The sequence below is a fragment of the Aspergillus nomiae genome (genome assembly GCF_001204775.2).
Source record: "Aspergillus nomiae NRRL 13137 chromosome Unknown contig00146, whole genome shotgun sequence".
Taxonomy (NCBI): domain Eukaryota; kingdom Fungi; phylum Ascomycota; class Eurotiomycetes; order Eurotiales; family Aspergillaceae; genus Aspergillus; species Aspergillus nomiae.
The window spans coordinates 51,914-67,370 of NW_015378201.1; the positions used below are offsets into that span (position 1 = coordinate 51,914).

The 15,457-nt window shown below is 48.6% G+C and overlaps 5 protein-coding genes across 5 annotated transcripts; 4 read left to right on the top strand and 1 right to left on the bottom strand.

Annotated features, from left to right (window-relative positions):
* Positions 1-1,009: 1,009 nt before the first annotated feature.
* gel6 (putative 1,3-beta-glucanosyltransferase) lies at positions 1,010-2,680 on the bottom strand (the record flags this gene model as incomplete). The annotated part of the gene is made up of 3 exons (XM_015551484.1): positions 2,351-2,680; positions 2,080-2,291; positions 1,010-2,023 (listed from the first exon to the last, which is right to left on the bottom strand). The coding sequence occupies exons 1-3, from the start codon at positions 2,484-2,486 to the stop codon at positions 1,010-1,012; spliced, it is 1,362 nt and encodes a 453-aa protein (XP_015406612.1). The 5' UTR covers positions 2,487-2,680.
* A 1,639-nt stretch (positions 2,681-4,319) lies between these two features.
* On the top strand, positions 4,320-5,361 carry ANOM_006228 (uncharacterized protein; the record flags this gene model as incomplete). The annotated part of the gene is made up of 2 exons (XM_015551485.1): positions 4,320-4,450; positions 4,512-5,361. 2 exons carry the CDS (start codon positions 4,320-4,322, stop codon positions 5,293-5,295), a joined length of 915 nt encoding a protein of 304 aa, XP_015406609.1. The 3' UTR covers positions 5,296-5,361.
* Positions 5,362-5,600: 239 nt separating this feature from the next.
* ANOM_006229 (YjgH family protein) lies at positions 5,601-6,074 on the top strand (the record flags this gene model as incomplete). The annotated part of the gene is made up of 1 exon (XM_015551486.1): positions 5,601-6,074. One exon carries the CDS (start codon positions 5,601-5,603, stop codon positions 6,072-6,074), a length of 474 nt encoding a protein of 157 aa, XP_015406608.1.
* Positions 6,075-10,038: 3,964 nt separating this feature from the next.
* Positions 10,039-11,893, top strand: ANOM_006230 (uncharacterized protein; the record flags this gene model as incomplete). Its single annotated transcript, XM_015551487.1, has 2 exons — positions 10,039-10,777; positions 10,836-11,893. 2 exons carry the CDS (start codon positions 10,039-10,041, stop codon positions 11,891-11,893), a joined length of 1,797 nt encoding a protein of 598 aa, XP_015406600.1.
* Positions 11,894-12,889: 996 nt separating this feature from the next.
* Positions 12,890-14,713, top strand: ANOM_006231 (Sds3 domain-containing protein; the record flags this gene model as incomplete). Its single annotated transcript, XM_015551488.1, has 2 exons — positions 12,890-13,327; positions 13,459-14,713. The coding sequence occupies 2 exons, from the start codon at positions 12,890-12,892 to the stop codon at positions 14,545-14,547; spliced, it is 1,527 nt and encodes a 508-aa protein (XP_015406601.1). The 3' UTR covers positions 14,548-14,713.
* Positions 14,714-15,457: the final 744 nt, after the last annotated feature.

Consider the following 15,457-nt stretch of genomic DNA (forward strand, 5'->3'; position numbering starts at 1 on the left):
CAAGCATATTTTTATATTGTATTTCTAGCTACATACGCAGTTCCGGGTGGTTTTCGTGATATTCTTTATCATATTCTGTTATATTATTTTCCCTGCCTCTCTTGGTTTTATGCGTCATGCTCTCTTTGGTTGTATATGTTCTGTTCCGCGCAACGATGAAATATGAATATGGGGGAGGCTCGATTAGATCTAATGGGGATATGCATAGTATAATAATTCAGAAACAAGTTCTATGCCAAATCTTTGCACGATAATTGTCTAGCCTCTCATTTATATGCCAGAATCCATCATCACACATGTACCTATCCAATACATCAATCCCAAAATGTATACCGACAAAGCTACTACCTACATAGACTCTATACCCGGTAACCCAGACAACCTCAAAAAACAACACATCTATTCCACCGCAAACCCAGACCCAAAGCACGTGCGCCCCAAAAGGCAAGTTATCATTCATACTTTACATTTCCCATTTTAGTTCTTTGATTTCTTTCCGACGAAGTGGAAGAGAAGGGGAGAGAGAGAGACCGCTTAGTCGCGTCTGCCGAGAAAAATCGATTGTCTGCCCCCCTTACACCGTATATTCTTTCTTTCTTTCCTTGTAACCCCATTGGGCAAAACTCAAAGTGACAAATCAATAGTCAGAACTACTATTTGGGTTTTGTACATTATGCATGCATATATGCATTTGGACTAAAGGTAATGTATATGTATTGGTACTGCTTTGAACTATGATTTATTGACGCTTAGTACCGTATTTTTTTTGTTGAAAGGGAACCTGTCAGCTATCATTAGAATGACTTCTAGAGTAGCGATCATTGCATGAAATGAGTGGATTTCAGTCTGCCAGGCGAGCCTGCACCTATGATGCTATTTAAAGAACTAGAACGTGTAAGGGTGGTTTTTTGACAGCAGTGCTTCACGTAACAACTGTACTGTCTCTGGGACAAGGAATCAGAAAGAAAGACGGAGAGGCAACGCTAGCGTTAGTCATCCAACATGGTCATTAGAGCCACAGGGCTAAGGCACCGATCGACATGCAGAGGAAAAGGGATCCGCCTGCAAGACGATCAAAGCTCCTCATTCCCGAGGATGCGCTATTGACGGCACGATTGGAGAGTGCAGCTGAAGTCACACGTGCTGCAAGGTGCTCTGGACGCGATCCCGAATCAGGCCCAGACTTGGAACCAGGATTTGGACCGGCACCTACCACGCCCGAGGTAGCTCCTTGAAGAGTGGGAAGAGGTTGGTGAGAATCCACGGCCCATCCACCTGGTGTCGAAGTGGGGCAAGATGCAGGCCTGATAGTGGAAGTCGATTTCATGTAGTCCGACAAGGCTACTCCAGTAGGCCTTAACCTCGCCCATTGCGCTTTCAGGTTGTGGAAGTCGGGATCCACCGGAATAGGTTCTCCTTGGCGAGTAAAGCCATCCTGTACGAGCATTTTGGCGGGTGAGGCGCCTGAGGGTGGACCATATTTGACCAGACCGTAGTCATTGGCCTCCTGGATCCATTCATAGACAATAGAGCCAGACCAAGTATTTGACATCTCAGGACCGAAAATGGCAGCCTGGTCTTCAAAGGTCCGTGGCCGTGCCACGTTGCAGCCTGTTTCTGAGAAGAAGATCGGGATAGGGTAGTCGCTTGCATGGCTCTGAAGTCTCTTGTAGCCGGATGTCTCGTACGATGAGGGACCACACCACTCATAGGCATTAAGTGAGAAGAAATCCAGTCGGTCAGCAGATTCGGGACGACAAGCGAGATAATTTTGCAGCATGGGTCGCAGCTCTGCAATATCAGCTGCTGAGTAACCAACCGGGATGTCCCGGTAGCCTTTTTCGTTGCGGTACGATTTGATATCATGCGCGGCGGCCAGGACATACGGGGCGGCGGCCGAACCTTCCCTAGTGTTGATGACCTCGTTGCCGACGAATACACCGGCGGTGTTGTTATATTTTTGGAATTCGTCCAACACAGCCTTATAGCGATCGAATTGGGAATGTGTCCACTGTGGTTTGTCCTAGATGTGGAAGTCAGCATGGGCTCTACCCAACTAATGTCTATGCGAGTCCTGACCTGGTTGATTGACGTATCGAATGTGTCTAGATCCACGAAGAGGTAGATTCCTGCGGCCGCAAGTGCCTCCATGCAACCATCATGATTAGCCTTGGGATCGACGTGGTAAACACGGATTGCATTAGTGCCCAGCTCGGCCATGCGAACAAAATCGCGCTTGCACTGTGCGGTGTCAACCAAGGGATCCTCCGGGATGAGTTGATAAGCAATGCCTACGTGGATTGCACCAAATTAGTGTAAAGTGCGGATTCAATTCGCCAGGGAGGCTCACCCTTCAGAAAGTACTGAGTACCATCCTCGTAGAAGAACTTGGAGCCAACCGCGGAGACGGTCTGTATCGCATCGACTGGTAAGGCTTGGAAACCTCCCAGCCAAGCAAGTGCAGACAGAGTGGACAACGGCCGCATGGCTTATGGGATGTAAATGCTGTGAAGGGGTTACAGGATGGGGTTTAATTCAAGACACCTCCGAGATGTACAGGTGTGTGCATCCGAGTTTCCAGTATGCGGAGATCTGAATGACGAGTATGATATGATATCTATGGACTGAATAAGAAGGAGCGACTGCATTCAACAATAGATGGGTATAAATGATATCGTCCCGTGTCTGACACAATTCAGGCCTTATTGTCTCAACCGGAGAAGAAAACATGTCTATTTTAAACGGCGAAAGATCATACAACGATACCATTCTTCATGATAGCATCTAGTATGCTTCCCCTACCTCCAGCCATACGGCGTGCTGCCGTCTGCCCTGGAGACACATGCATGCCGGGTTTCTGAGATGTAGAATGACGTCGATGGCATTGCTTAGCCTACTCTGTAACGAAACTGTCGCCTTGAGAATGCCACAGTGTGACAGTGTGCGATAGATCAGAGAGTGAGATCTATCTCAATCTTGATCTGAGATGTTGCCGCGGGGTTAAGGAATGTACAATGCACATACGTAGAGGGGGAGGTGCTATGTAGCGAGGGGACGTTGGGAGGAGAAGAATGTCGCAACGCATGGGGAATGTCAAGTCATCCTCGCACAAACCCGAGTACATGGGGTGAAAATTGGCATGGTCCAAGATCGTCGGGGTGTCTAGACGATCCTCCCCAAATGAAGTTAAGGTGTCCATGGGGGAGGGCCTGAACGATCACGACGTTTGTGTAGTATTCAGGACTTTGTATGGTTCACGGCCGGAAAAAGCCCCTGATGGAGATAGCGAGCGACTTGGACGCACCAATTAGAACCGGGAGATCTGGACTCCAATGTCCGTGTTAGCCCGACGCATTCCTGCCTAAGGCAACTAGGTCAATGATTGCTTCAGCCGTCGACCGATGATATAATGGGCCATCTGGCTACTGGTTTCACTATACTTCGTACTTCGGACGTAATTAGTGCTGTTCTTAGTGACTTGTCTCATGGAGAAGTGGATGTTGTTTCTCGTGAAAACTTGGAACATTGCCACTAATGCAATAATGGCCTGCACGAGGGGATTGACGAGGGGGTTCGGAATTCGATCGAGACCCTTGAGGGCCCCACAAGGCAATTAAATTAGGATCAACTGTACCCAAATGGGCCATTTCAATTAAACAAAATCGGCTCGGAGGAAGCCTGACCGCCAGAGAAAGAGGGAAAAAAGGGGGTGAAGGAGTCGACAATGAAGGAAAGGATTCTGCTGTGTGCTCTGTGCGAGACCTATCGAAAGAATCTCAAACAGTTAGGAGACCGTCGGAGATGAGCGCTCATGAACGATTTAATGAAAAGGAGGAGTTGGAGATGCGTTAACGGTGACACTAAAAATAAGATCGACGAGTGCTTGCGTGGAAGACGGGTCTTCACCTGATTTGGAACACCCCCCTTCCCGCATGCGTGCGAATTTCCCTGTTCGACCTAAAAAAGATCGCATGGAGCTATTAAGTATTTAGTACTACCGACGCTCCTCGAAATACCTTCAATTCTTCTCCTTTTCCCTTTTCATTCTTTCCCTTCTCCCGACCTTTCGCCTCCCCTCGATTATCTCCAGACGACAAAGCGATTGTGCTGGACCATGCGATCCGTGGTTCTACGGCTCTCCTCCACAATTTCTATGTCTGTCCGAATCGGTCGCCTTCCGTAGTCGACGTCATCCAAAAAGTTACAATTACGCGACAAAGTGTGCGTTTTCATCGTCGACGCAATTGTCTCGAGTTTTGCTTTTTCCTTCAACCGGTACCCTCCCGGACGCATCCTTGCGATACATTCACTGTTTCAGAATGTCGACTAGCGGCGTTGTTTCACCATTTCGGATCTCCAGGAAGGATGGAGAGAAGCTTGATCGCAATGAGGCATTTATAACGGTTCGAGAGCACCTGAGGCGCCAAGATATGGGCATGGATGCCCCGAGGTATGTTTGACAGGATACCCACCCGGGATGTACCATTGTGGCTGACCTTTCATCACCGCAGCTTCTGCTCCCACCATCGCCATTCTTGCTCCGATCAAGACAAGGAGTCCTTCCGTCTGCATCGCGATATTATCCACACCCTCTTACTTCCTTTGTTTCTGCTTCACCACCAAGCCTCCCGCGTCGCCGCCAGGGCACTGCCCAGCCACAAGGGAGCGGAGTCGGAGCGGGCATTTCGAGGGGAAGCACGCAGTGCTTATGCCTGGCTTCAATGCATCCTCACCGAGGAGCATGATTGGTACCTGACCGAACGATGCCCCGCTTGCATCGTCCTGCACGTCTTACATTCCGAGCCGACGATTCGTTTTGTAGCCGTGGCTTGCCTTCTGTCCGACCACCTACAAGGCCTGGACCTGCTCCACGGGAAAACTCGGTTGCCCAGCTTCGACTTTTGGCTTGAGGCACTAGAAACAGCTGTTCGTGAAGATCCTTTCTGGGGCCATGATTTCTGGCCCGACATCGAGTACCGTGCATGTGCTTTGACCGACGGCGTCAAGCAGCTGGTGCTGCAGTGCCTGGAACTCCGATCTGCGTTGGATCGGCAAAGCCACCAATCCCAAACATATGATTCTAGTGCTCACTTCCGTCGTGAGTCGTTGCGGCAATCAAACCACCCAATTATGATGAAGCCGTCTGCTGCTACATCACGAATGACTGGAGAAGAGCAGAAGATCTTCTCCAAGGTTGCGGGTAGCCGTTGCATGACATCGTATTGGCAAGATCGGCCACAAAGATTCCATGCTCGCAGACACGGCGATCCCCGCAGAAGATCGGTAACTTCTTGAGCTCATATCGTTGCCTGGTCTAGATTCTCTAGACCTCTAGACGAACAAAACTAGCGCCCCTAACGATTTGATAACGTTAGGAATGTCTTTAGTCCTGCAGGTCGACCCAATTCGGGCTAGTCGGATAGTATGGAGACACGGATGAGCGCCGAAAGAAGGCGCTCGCCCGGATACTTGGCATGACTCACTTCCATGGTAGGCCTCGTATCCCATAAATATCATTGGGAAGGAGGGAATTGGCACGTATTCGCGTTTTTTGGAAATATTCTGCATATCCGGCCTGTTTACCAAGCAATATTACCACCATGGCCTCACACACTACTGATCTCGACCCTCACGCTACCCCTGCGCCCGGCTCACTCAAACAAGTCTACGCGACGTCATCGCCGTTCGAAGAGAAGATTGGCTATTACCGAGCTGTCCGGCATGGACGACAAATCTTCGTTTCTGGTACTACAGCCGTCGACCCTGCGTCCCCAAGCGATGCCCCTCAAATTCTCTTTCCTGGGGACGCCCGTCAGCAGACACGCGTGGCTCTGCAAGAATGCATTCGGGCAGTTCAAGCCCTGGGCGGCAAAGGAGCAGAGAATGTGGTGCGTGTGAGGATGTTTGTCAGTCAACACAAAGATTGTGGAGCTGTTGGGGAAGGATACACTGAGGTGCTGGGGCGTGCAAGCCAGCCGGGGGTAGGCGCGGCTGCAACTATGGTTGTAGTGAACGGATTCGTGGATGAGAGAATGTTAGTTGAAGTTGAGGTTGATGCGATCTTGGAGGATTGAAATGATTATGGGAGGGATCTTGTATACATTTGCAAATCAATAAATAATCCAATTCTCTAGTCCTACTACTATTCAAGAAACTAAATCCCATAACCTCCAGTACTCCGTAGACAATAAACAAGCTGCTTATTGCATCCAATTGGACGACCCCTCGCAGTGACAAAACGCTAACTCCCCTTTAATCCCTAGAATATCTCCGCCAGGGAAATTTAACTCAGGTCAAGAAATGCCATCAATCTCTTGTTCTAAGCAACCACCACCTCTACCAGAAACCAGAAAACCCTAATGCAAGACGTCACCACTGTCCCAGCCAAACAAACAACATCACCTCCACGCAACGCTCTCTCTATCTGAGACAAGTCACTGTGGAGACACGGGACATCATCCGAGAACAAGAAAATTGTGGGCAAAAAGAGAGAAGAAAAAAAGTAAAAAGAAGGACCCCAACATAAAAACTTGTTCTTATTTGATTACGACGTATTTGTTTGTTTATGTAAATTTCCGGGTCCAATTTCTGCGTACCGAGTCTCGTCCCCCTCCAATACATATTTAATAACTAATCTATCGCTAATAATGAGGTGGGGTGGGTGGATGTGGACACCATTTATTGGGAAAATCCCAGTGACAGGGATCTGGCTCAGCATCTGATACTTTTGTAGGTTCAACCTGACACGCGAGGTTTCCTTGGTTGGGGTTTGTTTGAAGATAGGAGGTTCTTTCTTCGCTTGGGGGTGGTGGTTTGGATAATATAGGGTAGGGCTTTCATTTGAGGTTCCATGGATGGATGGGTAAGAATGGCATGGTTTTTTTTCCCCCTCTCTCTCTCTTATTTTTCTTTATTTCTGTATTGGAAATAGGAAATGGTAGTTGGTTGGACGGCATTGTGTCTGTGAATGGTAGTCGTAATGCAAGTTATTTCTTTTTCTTTTTTGGGTTTGGATTTCCTGCGACTACTGACATAGTACTCCTTGTGGATGGAATCAATGGCGGGCTGTGGTTTTGTTTTTGTTTTTGTTTTTCTTCTACAAGGATACTTCTTTTGTTTTCCCCGGTCGTTTTGCCTCTCTTCTCTTTGTATTCGGTTTGTGTGGTTTTAACTGTTCTTCACTATTAGGTACATATTCGGGTACGGATTTTATGTAGTACCTCATTCAAAGGAGAGAATTAGGAAACCGACCATTCGATGGAAAAGAAAATCGCGAGAATGATATCAGGTGCTCCCGGCATATTCCATAAGAAATACGGAGCATAACCGGGCTGACAAGCCCACAGAAGTTAAAACTGCATGCATGTTGCCCAAAGAAGCCAACGGTCAGATATATCCAGAAACGACCTGTACTTACCTTTCTCGCCTGTAGGACACAAACAATCAACAAAGAAGAGAACAACCAACAGAGGACCGTAGTCTTGGGAATTCGAAGCTCAAGAGACAAAACAAAGAAAATGAACGAGGAGTATGACCAAACCTTCCCCCCCGGTGTCTTCCAGATCTGCAACGTTCAATGTATTTCCTTAACAGGGAGGTACAAGATAGATCCGATCCATTTGCGCAGACATACGGAGTACAAGGAGCCCTGACTAGGGCTGGGGCTACCATGGATGCTGTGTACTGTACTGTACTAATGTCTTCTTGGCTCTCGCTTCTCCTGTGCATGTACTGTACGTATGTAAGCAGAGTAACCATGGTCGATGACAAGGCAGCCCAATAATCATAGGCGGTCAGCGATGGGGACAAGTGAGCAAAAGGCCAGATCAAGGCGGATCTCTTCGGCAGCACGGAACTTGAGTCTAGGCGTCAATCCACCTGCAAGCGGCAGTGGAGACTTGATCGGGCGATGCAAGCCATTGGCGGATGGGCCCAATCAGAGCCCGTGAGAGACAGGGCGGGGAAGAATGTCGACGTCAATAATTCTCAATTGTTCTGGCACGACAACTTGTGTGGAAAAAGAAAAGAAATAATAATAATAATAATAATAAATCACCCAAAGACGATAAGTAGTTTATTTCAATAGAGACTAGTAGTTACTTTTTGCTTTTACTTTTCCCGCTTTCCTGAGGCGTATGGATCAGTTTGGTTTCCAATCGTTCCTTTACCGACTTAACCTTTTTTTATTTGCTGGATTTTAGAATTGGGGGATTCTAGACTTGAGGTGGAAGGATGGATGTTGTGCCAGTTCGATATGTAACTCGAGCCGACCAATGAGTGTTGACAAGACAGGAATAAGACTCACCTGCTATTATCTGACTTAAGCCATATGACTTCCAGGAATACCTGGGAGACGTGTATTTATGCTTTTTTTCCAGCACATTCCCAGAGGTCTGATAGTCGGTTGTGCCGAAAGTCTCGTCAAACTGAACTATTCCATACGCTATTGACTGAGTTTTTCCATTCCATCCTACTCGGAAAGGGCGATTGGATCAGGGACTATTTTCCGCTCGGATTGATCAGATTGAACGAAACCACCGGTACTCCCAGTTTGGGTGGTACAATTGCCTTCCTACCGGTCTTCTGCCTTGCTAGATATGGTAGCAGTGATCGAGAATCTAGAAGTGATGCTGGTCCGTATTACGGAGAGATCCAGAGCGGTGGTGACTTGCTCTGTACCCGATGCATACAAGAACAACTTTTAGGTATCCGGTCGGAGTCACGGTGTCCAAAGGGTCCAGACAAAGAAGAGGGAGCACTCCAGATCCGGCCGATCACCAAGTCATCCTCCTTCTGCCACCAAACTCAGATCATATTAAGTCATCCATCCAAGCAAGAGTCATTAATCCCAGACCCCATCCAATTTCCTGAACCACCTCTTGACCAGTGCTCGAACATTCTCCATTCCCAAGGGTCTATCCCCAATGTGAGGCCAGAAAGTGGGTCTCAGGCTTTGGGAGGCAAAAAAATCTGATGGGATTTTTTGGAAGGTCCGTGTATCTCCCGTTACGGTATCGTCAGCTTTTTGTGGACGCTAAGCCCCGATCAGCCACTATGAGGGCCTAGACAGGTCGGCGGCCTACTAGGGGTAAGGCGACTTGCAGTGGTGGTGCTCCATAATTAACACCCTTCTACAATAGGTTAGGGGAGGTAAGCATGGTCAATATCAGAAAATAGTAATCAGAAACCCGAAACCAAATATGTTATGGACAGGAAAGGAGCAGGGACATTATGCTTAAATAGATTCAATAGGGGAAAATTCGAACAGGGCCAAAATTACTGGTAAACATAATTACACGTTAATGCATCTTCTGCACAAGCATTCGATGCCTCCGACTGGACCTCGTGTCATGGATTCCCCAATCAGGCCAAGCCCGCCCGGTCTAGAACGCTGGTGGAAAGTCGCAGCCCGAGGGACAGTCTCTTGTTCTTGTTCGGGCTGTCAGTCTCTTGTGTCTGGGCCTCTGGGTCATTTCCCAAGCGTCATTATTCTCCTTGCGAGCCGCTGGCCTGACGACTCTTCTTCTCTTTCTCTCCTCTTTCTTTCCTTTCTCTTCCTTCTTTCTCTACGGCTTCTCTTTGCTTCCTTTTTTCGTTTTCTTCCCTTTTTCCTGTTTATCTTCCTCTCCTGAAATCTCTCTTATTTCCCCACCGTGTCATCACGATTCATCCCCTCCACCCTCCTCGCTTCCTTCTTTTACCGGGGCCTCGTCCGCCTTCCATTCTTCACTCTCCCGTCCCGTCTTCTTTCAACTCAGCATCCCTCCCACCCCTCCACCAATCTCGCCAAACCCTCTCAAAGTCACCCCCCGCGCGAGACCCACGCTCTTTACGGGATACATCACGGACAGGACGGCTTTTGACTGTATTCCACCAATCCCTGGAAACCATCCATGCTAGCGTAGCCGTCGTCGCTGTCGGGGAATTCGTCCACAGACTATTCTTCGATCACATCTGCTCGGCCTCGCCAATTGGATGCATCAGCCACAGTGCCATGGACCGTATCGGCCTTCATCTGTGGTGCGAGATAACTTTGTCATGTGTTCGCCATACTCAGACTCTAGCGTTTCCACCAATTCCTCATATATGCCTGGGGAACCTGGCTCACCGCAACAGGGAGCCGTGACCTCTCCAGAGAGACAGAATTCATCTCAACTAAGCCCAGTATCTCCTCAGCAACAACAAGTTCTATTTTCCTCGGACACAGGCTCCGGCCGCCTTAAACGGCGAGCATCTCAGGGATCACTCCTAACGAAGCCATCCCCCGTGTCTCGCTTTCTATCGAGAAGCAACGCCTCTTTACATATCCCATCCTTCGACCATCCCGGCCTTTCGAAGACGAAGTTATCTAGTCGAATCGAATCGCGCACCCAATCAGCTGATTCTCGTCTCCGTCTTCATACTACTTCTGCGGCGTCGAGCTCGCTGGCGACTCGCGCATCCCAGTCCACTTCTACGGTGTGGGACTTCGAGACCAAAGGCGACTACCCCACTGCTCTCCCCCCAACACCTCCGGAAGACGACGAGTACGTAGCGTGGAATCCTCGGTCCGGAATGCTACTTTTCGAATCGCCTTTGAGCAGAGAGCCTGGGCCAATGCCCATGGACGAAGGTCCTAATGTGGACAGCGCTGCCAGAGGTGCTACTTCAGACGGTCTGAGTAGTCCATCCGATCAACTCTCGAACGTTTCTCCCTCGAGCTCCGGAAGTCCAGGCTCATCTGGTGAGATGGATTGTGATCTTAATTCTTGGCTTGAGAATGGCATCGATACGACTGGTAGGTCATGATTCTAGAACCATGGGTGATCATTAGACTCACATATCTTCTCCGGCAGTGTCTTCCCTACCATACCCGAGTAATACCGGTGAAGCCGTCAAGATTGTTTCTCAAATGCTCCCTTACCCATGCACAGCAGATAAGAACGCAGCCGTCCACACGAATGATGACGTGTTCTGCTCCCTCATTCAGGCCGTACAACGGCGCATCCAATCGGGACAATCGCCATCATATATCAACATTACTCATGCAGTTCCCGAACAATTCAGTCTCTCAAACCTTCCGTACTCCCCACCCAACACCCCGCGCTCCTTATTCGCTGCGGATGATTATTTCAACTCCAGTGTGTTTTCCAGTGCGGCTGTGGTGTCCGCTTACCATGATTTTCGGGGTGTGATCCAGGGAAAGCCATTGCGCTTTCCCATGCCGGTCGTACCTCCGTTTAGCGTAAACCTCTCAGTCCTAGAACGGTACCTTCCACCATCATCTCCTCAAGAATATAAGGACCTTTTTAATCCCGGCCGCCCATCGTTCTTGGTCGATCGGATGTCTGAGCTCTCGCGTGACGGAGGGTCCTTACTGTTTATATACCCGACAAAAAGAGGTGGTTCGACCTTCAAATCCCAATATCTGGGACCTATCCTTGATCCCTTACTTCGACAGCTGGTGGTAGTAAACGAACTATCCGCCGACGTAGGCCGCTATTTGGGGAAACTTTCCACTGTCAGCCACATGGAAGACTTTGACACGATGCGCAACAAACTTGCGCAACTCTGCTCTGACCTGAGCTCGTCGTCATCGCAATTTACCATTGCCGATGCACGCAAGGGCAGTGCCCACATCGATCGTCATGTATGGACCGAGTGGTTCATCCACCAAGAAAGGACTCGGATGAAAGAAGTACTCAGTCTTTACTGGCAGAACGGCCGTCGCTTACCCGCAGCAAAAGCCGCTTCGAATATGTCCACCAATTATCTTCTGGAGGACAAAGAGGTGACCTCCGCCATGCTCCTGGGTGAGATTCTCGATGGTATCAGAAAGCGACCTTACGGCGAGGAAACTGAACCTCGCGATGGGATCGAACTTGGAGTTTTCGTGATTCGTCGGTCCCACTAAGATCTGTCGCTGTTGTTGGCGCAACTGCAGGTGCCTCCTTTACGGATCTAATTTTCTTACTCTTTTCAAGCCTCCCGCTCGTCAAACCTCTTAACCTATTTATTTATTTATTTTTCTTTGGATACATCATGGCGAATAAAACGGGAGGAACTAGTGAACATGGTGGCGTCTATGGTGTCGGTTCTGGACATGACTTTTTTGGTGGACAGTCCAGGGACATTAAACTGCATTTTCATATCGAATTCGGAGTACAAATACCCAGCATGTTTGTTTTACGGTGTTTGTTTTGTGCTTTGTGAAGCGAGACGACCAACATGTTTAGATTATGGATATAAATGATCAAACCCAAATGAAACCATACTATATGGCCTACATGATATACAAAACCTCTTTCCTCTAGGGTATTAGTGATGGGTTATTTTATCACCCTTGACTGGATGCTTATCACCAGTGCCATTCCACAACATCTGATTCGCCTGGAGTGTGTGAGAGATACAACGTCATCCACCCTGTGACCAAGACAGGCAGCTTCATTTCATTTCGGTGTATCGTGTTTCACCCACAGAAAATAAACACAAGCCTCAGTAAGATGTAACCCTAAGTACCAATATTCTTAGACATAAATAGTATCTGTACCAGAGAGAATTCTTTGTATTGTCTAGAAGTATGTAACTTACGGAGTACAGAATCTTACTATCATCTCCGAGCGGTGTAAAATGTTGCCGGCACTATACTGCATCGGGCCAGCGGCTGGATTCCCGCTCTCTGCTCAGCACCGGTTTGTTCGTCTCCTCACCACAGTCTCTCCTCTTTTTCTGTCCGCTAATTACTTATGTGTGCTCTTCCTCAAAGTCTTTTGTTTGTTGGTTTTTGTTGCAGTGATTTCCCTACCAAGTAGTAGTGATTGCACCACTAAGTAATCATTTTGCACACCTTTCTGCTTTCCTCTCACAACCTGCTCACCTTGCGGCCAGCTAGTATAGGCCTGGACTAGCCATGGCTTACTCTCCTGCACCGGCATCGCCTGTGCCTGGTGGCCCTGGCCCCAGTTTGGTAAATAGCTTACACTCCAGGGGCCGATCCGCAAGCCCACCGACCAGCGTACCTCTTTCTAAGCGAGACAAGCGGCGCAGCGCGCTGCAAGAGCGCTTACAAGACCTCACGGCCTCCTTCAGCCAAAACCGAGATACCCAGTTTCGTCAGCAGCTCCATGCCTTGCAATGTGATATGACCCTCATCAACAATGCCGATCCATACTCGCCTGGTCCTCTGCCGGACTCGTCGGAAGAGATCGCGCATTTGATAGAGACTACTGTTGGCGGGGGAAAATTCGCAAAGGAGATGTCGAGTCTGGCTGGCATGTGGTATTCGCGCTTTGTGCAGGAGGTCAATCAGGTTAAAACCGAAAAGGATGCAGATTTGGCTATGCTGGTGGTAAGTGTTTCCTTGTTTTGGGCCATGTAGCAGTATTTCTTTTTTCTTTTTTTTGCATCGTCGTGTTGTTAGGCACTGGCGGCCTCTCCATCCTTTTTAAGGTTTGCATGTGCTAATGAACTTTGTATCAGCACCGCCATAATAGTAATCTAGAACGGTTTCAAAAGGAATACGCTTTTCGCGTCCACTTTGCCGAAGAAGAATACAACCATCTGTCCGCTACCCTTCGAGAGCGCCTTGTACAGACAATAACGGGCAAGAGGACTCGCCTGATGCGCGAGAAGGAGCAGCTGGATATTGCAGATACTAATGCTCTGCTTCTGCATCCCAATCAGTTCAGCATCACCAATCCCTCTAGTCCTGGCGGGATCCACGGGAACCGCAAAACCCGACACACCCGCCACCGTGTCGATCTGGTGGACGAGCTGGGCAATGGTATTCTGGCAGATTTCAATAAGAGAAAGCGGAAGGCTCCTGAGGAGGACGTTGGATCCCCGGTACGAGAGGGTGGCTACACTAACCCGGCTGAGCGTGCGAAGGCCCAGGTGGCGCAGCAGCAGCATGCCCCGTCTTATTCTATACAGTCCCTGTTCACGGAGAAGGAGCTGAGTGCCCATGCTAATCAAGCGCACGTTGCCACCGTCCACTTCTTTTCTACCTCTAAGCGTGCCGATCAGCCCTCCGGTGCAGCGACAAACGGTAACAACACCGATGCGGAAGACGCGTCTGGGGCAGATGGCACGGAAGACAACGGCACTCCTGCAACCGACATGGCGCGGACCGCTAGCCAGAATTTCCATGCTACCCGCTCTACCCGTGGACATGGCAACCATGCCCTTAATGCGCTCGCCGAGCTGTCGGATAAGCCGGCCGTCCGTCCCAATCTTCCTTACAATATACTCGCCAATTACCATGCGCGACCCAGCAACAACGGCGCACCTCCGCTGCCCCCCTTGATGAACGAGGAAGTGGATGATGACTGGGCCAGGATGGACCGTCTCCACGCAAAGCCAGCAGGCTATGTGGATAAGGGCTTGATCCAGCTCCTCGTAGAACCGGTCCCGGCCGAGACAGACGGGATTCCGCAGAACCCACACCGATTCAGCATGTTACATCCTGACTTCCCGCCCGACATGGGCATACATCTGCACCCGATCGAAAATGGGAAGACAAGACCAGAGTACAGCAGCGACCGGGCAAAGAAGTCCAGAACCGGATAGATGCCCACGTTTGCGACTCTTCCCTTATTGGCGTTTATATGATCATGACTTAGAATTCACGGGCAGCGGGAGAAGCTATAATACCATGATGGGCGTTTGGAAAGGCCATTGGATGGCTGGAACGGGACGGAACAGTGTCCCCAATTTCATTTCTCAATTGTGAATTGTTTTTTTCTTTTTTCTTGCTTCTATCGCTTTAATGCTGGAGTCGAGTGTTTTCTGCTTGGGACCAGTTTGTTTGAGAAGGCATTCTGAAGATAGATTCGACCTGTATCTCATGTTGGAAATAAGTGTATGAGATTTGTACAGCATAGGCTAGTGCAGTGTAAGAATCCGATGTTTAATACATTGAATAACTTATTTATACTTCAACTAGTACATGTAACAGAAGTTTTGTCAAGCATCATTGATTATGGAGCTTAAAATATACATTCCATAATAAAACTATTGAGTACAGCTATACTCAAAAAAAATCAAATCCTACATACATACCAACACATATATATAATAAAAAAACAACCCACTATCCAAACCACCCAAAACAGAAAACACCCATACAACGAGTCCTACTCAATAACAATTCCCGTATCAAAATATATACAGTAAGTCAATATACACAACATCCTAAAGAAACCAATCCACCAATCACCAACCCTCCGAAGCTACGGAGTAGGTACTACATAGGTGATGATCATCCAACACCAGCAGCAGTCCAACAACCGGAAAGCAAGCACCAGACCATGTATATACCTCATTATATACCTGAAACTGTACAGGAGAGATATTTAAGTTATATGCCTAGGTGGCTCGATTTGCTATCCCTTTTGGGTTATTTCTTTCCGTCTCCCTTTTTTTTTTACACACACACACACACACACTCTCTCTCTCTCTCTCTCTCTCTCTCTCTCAC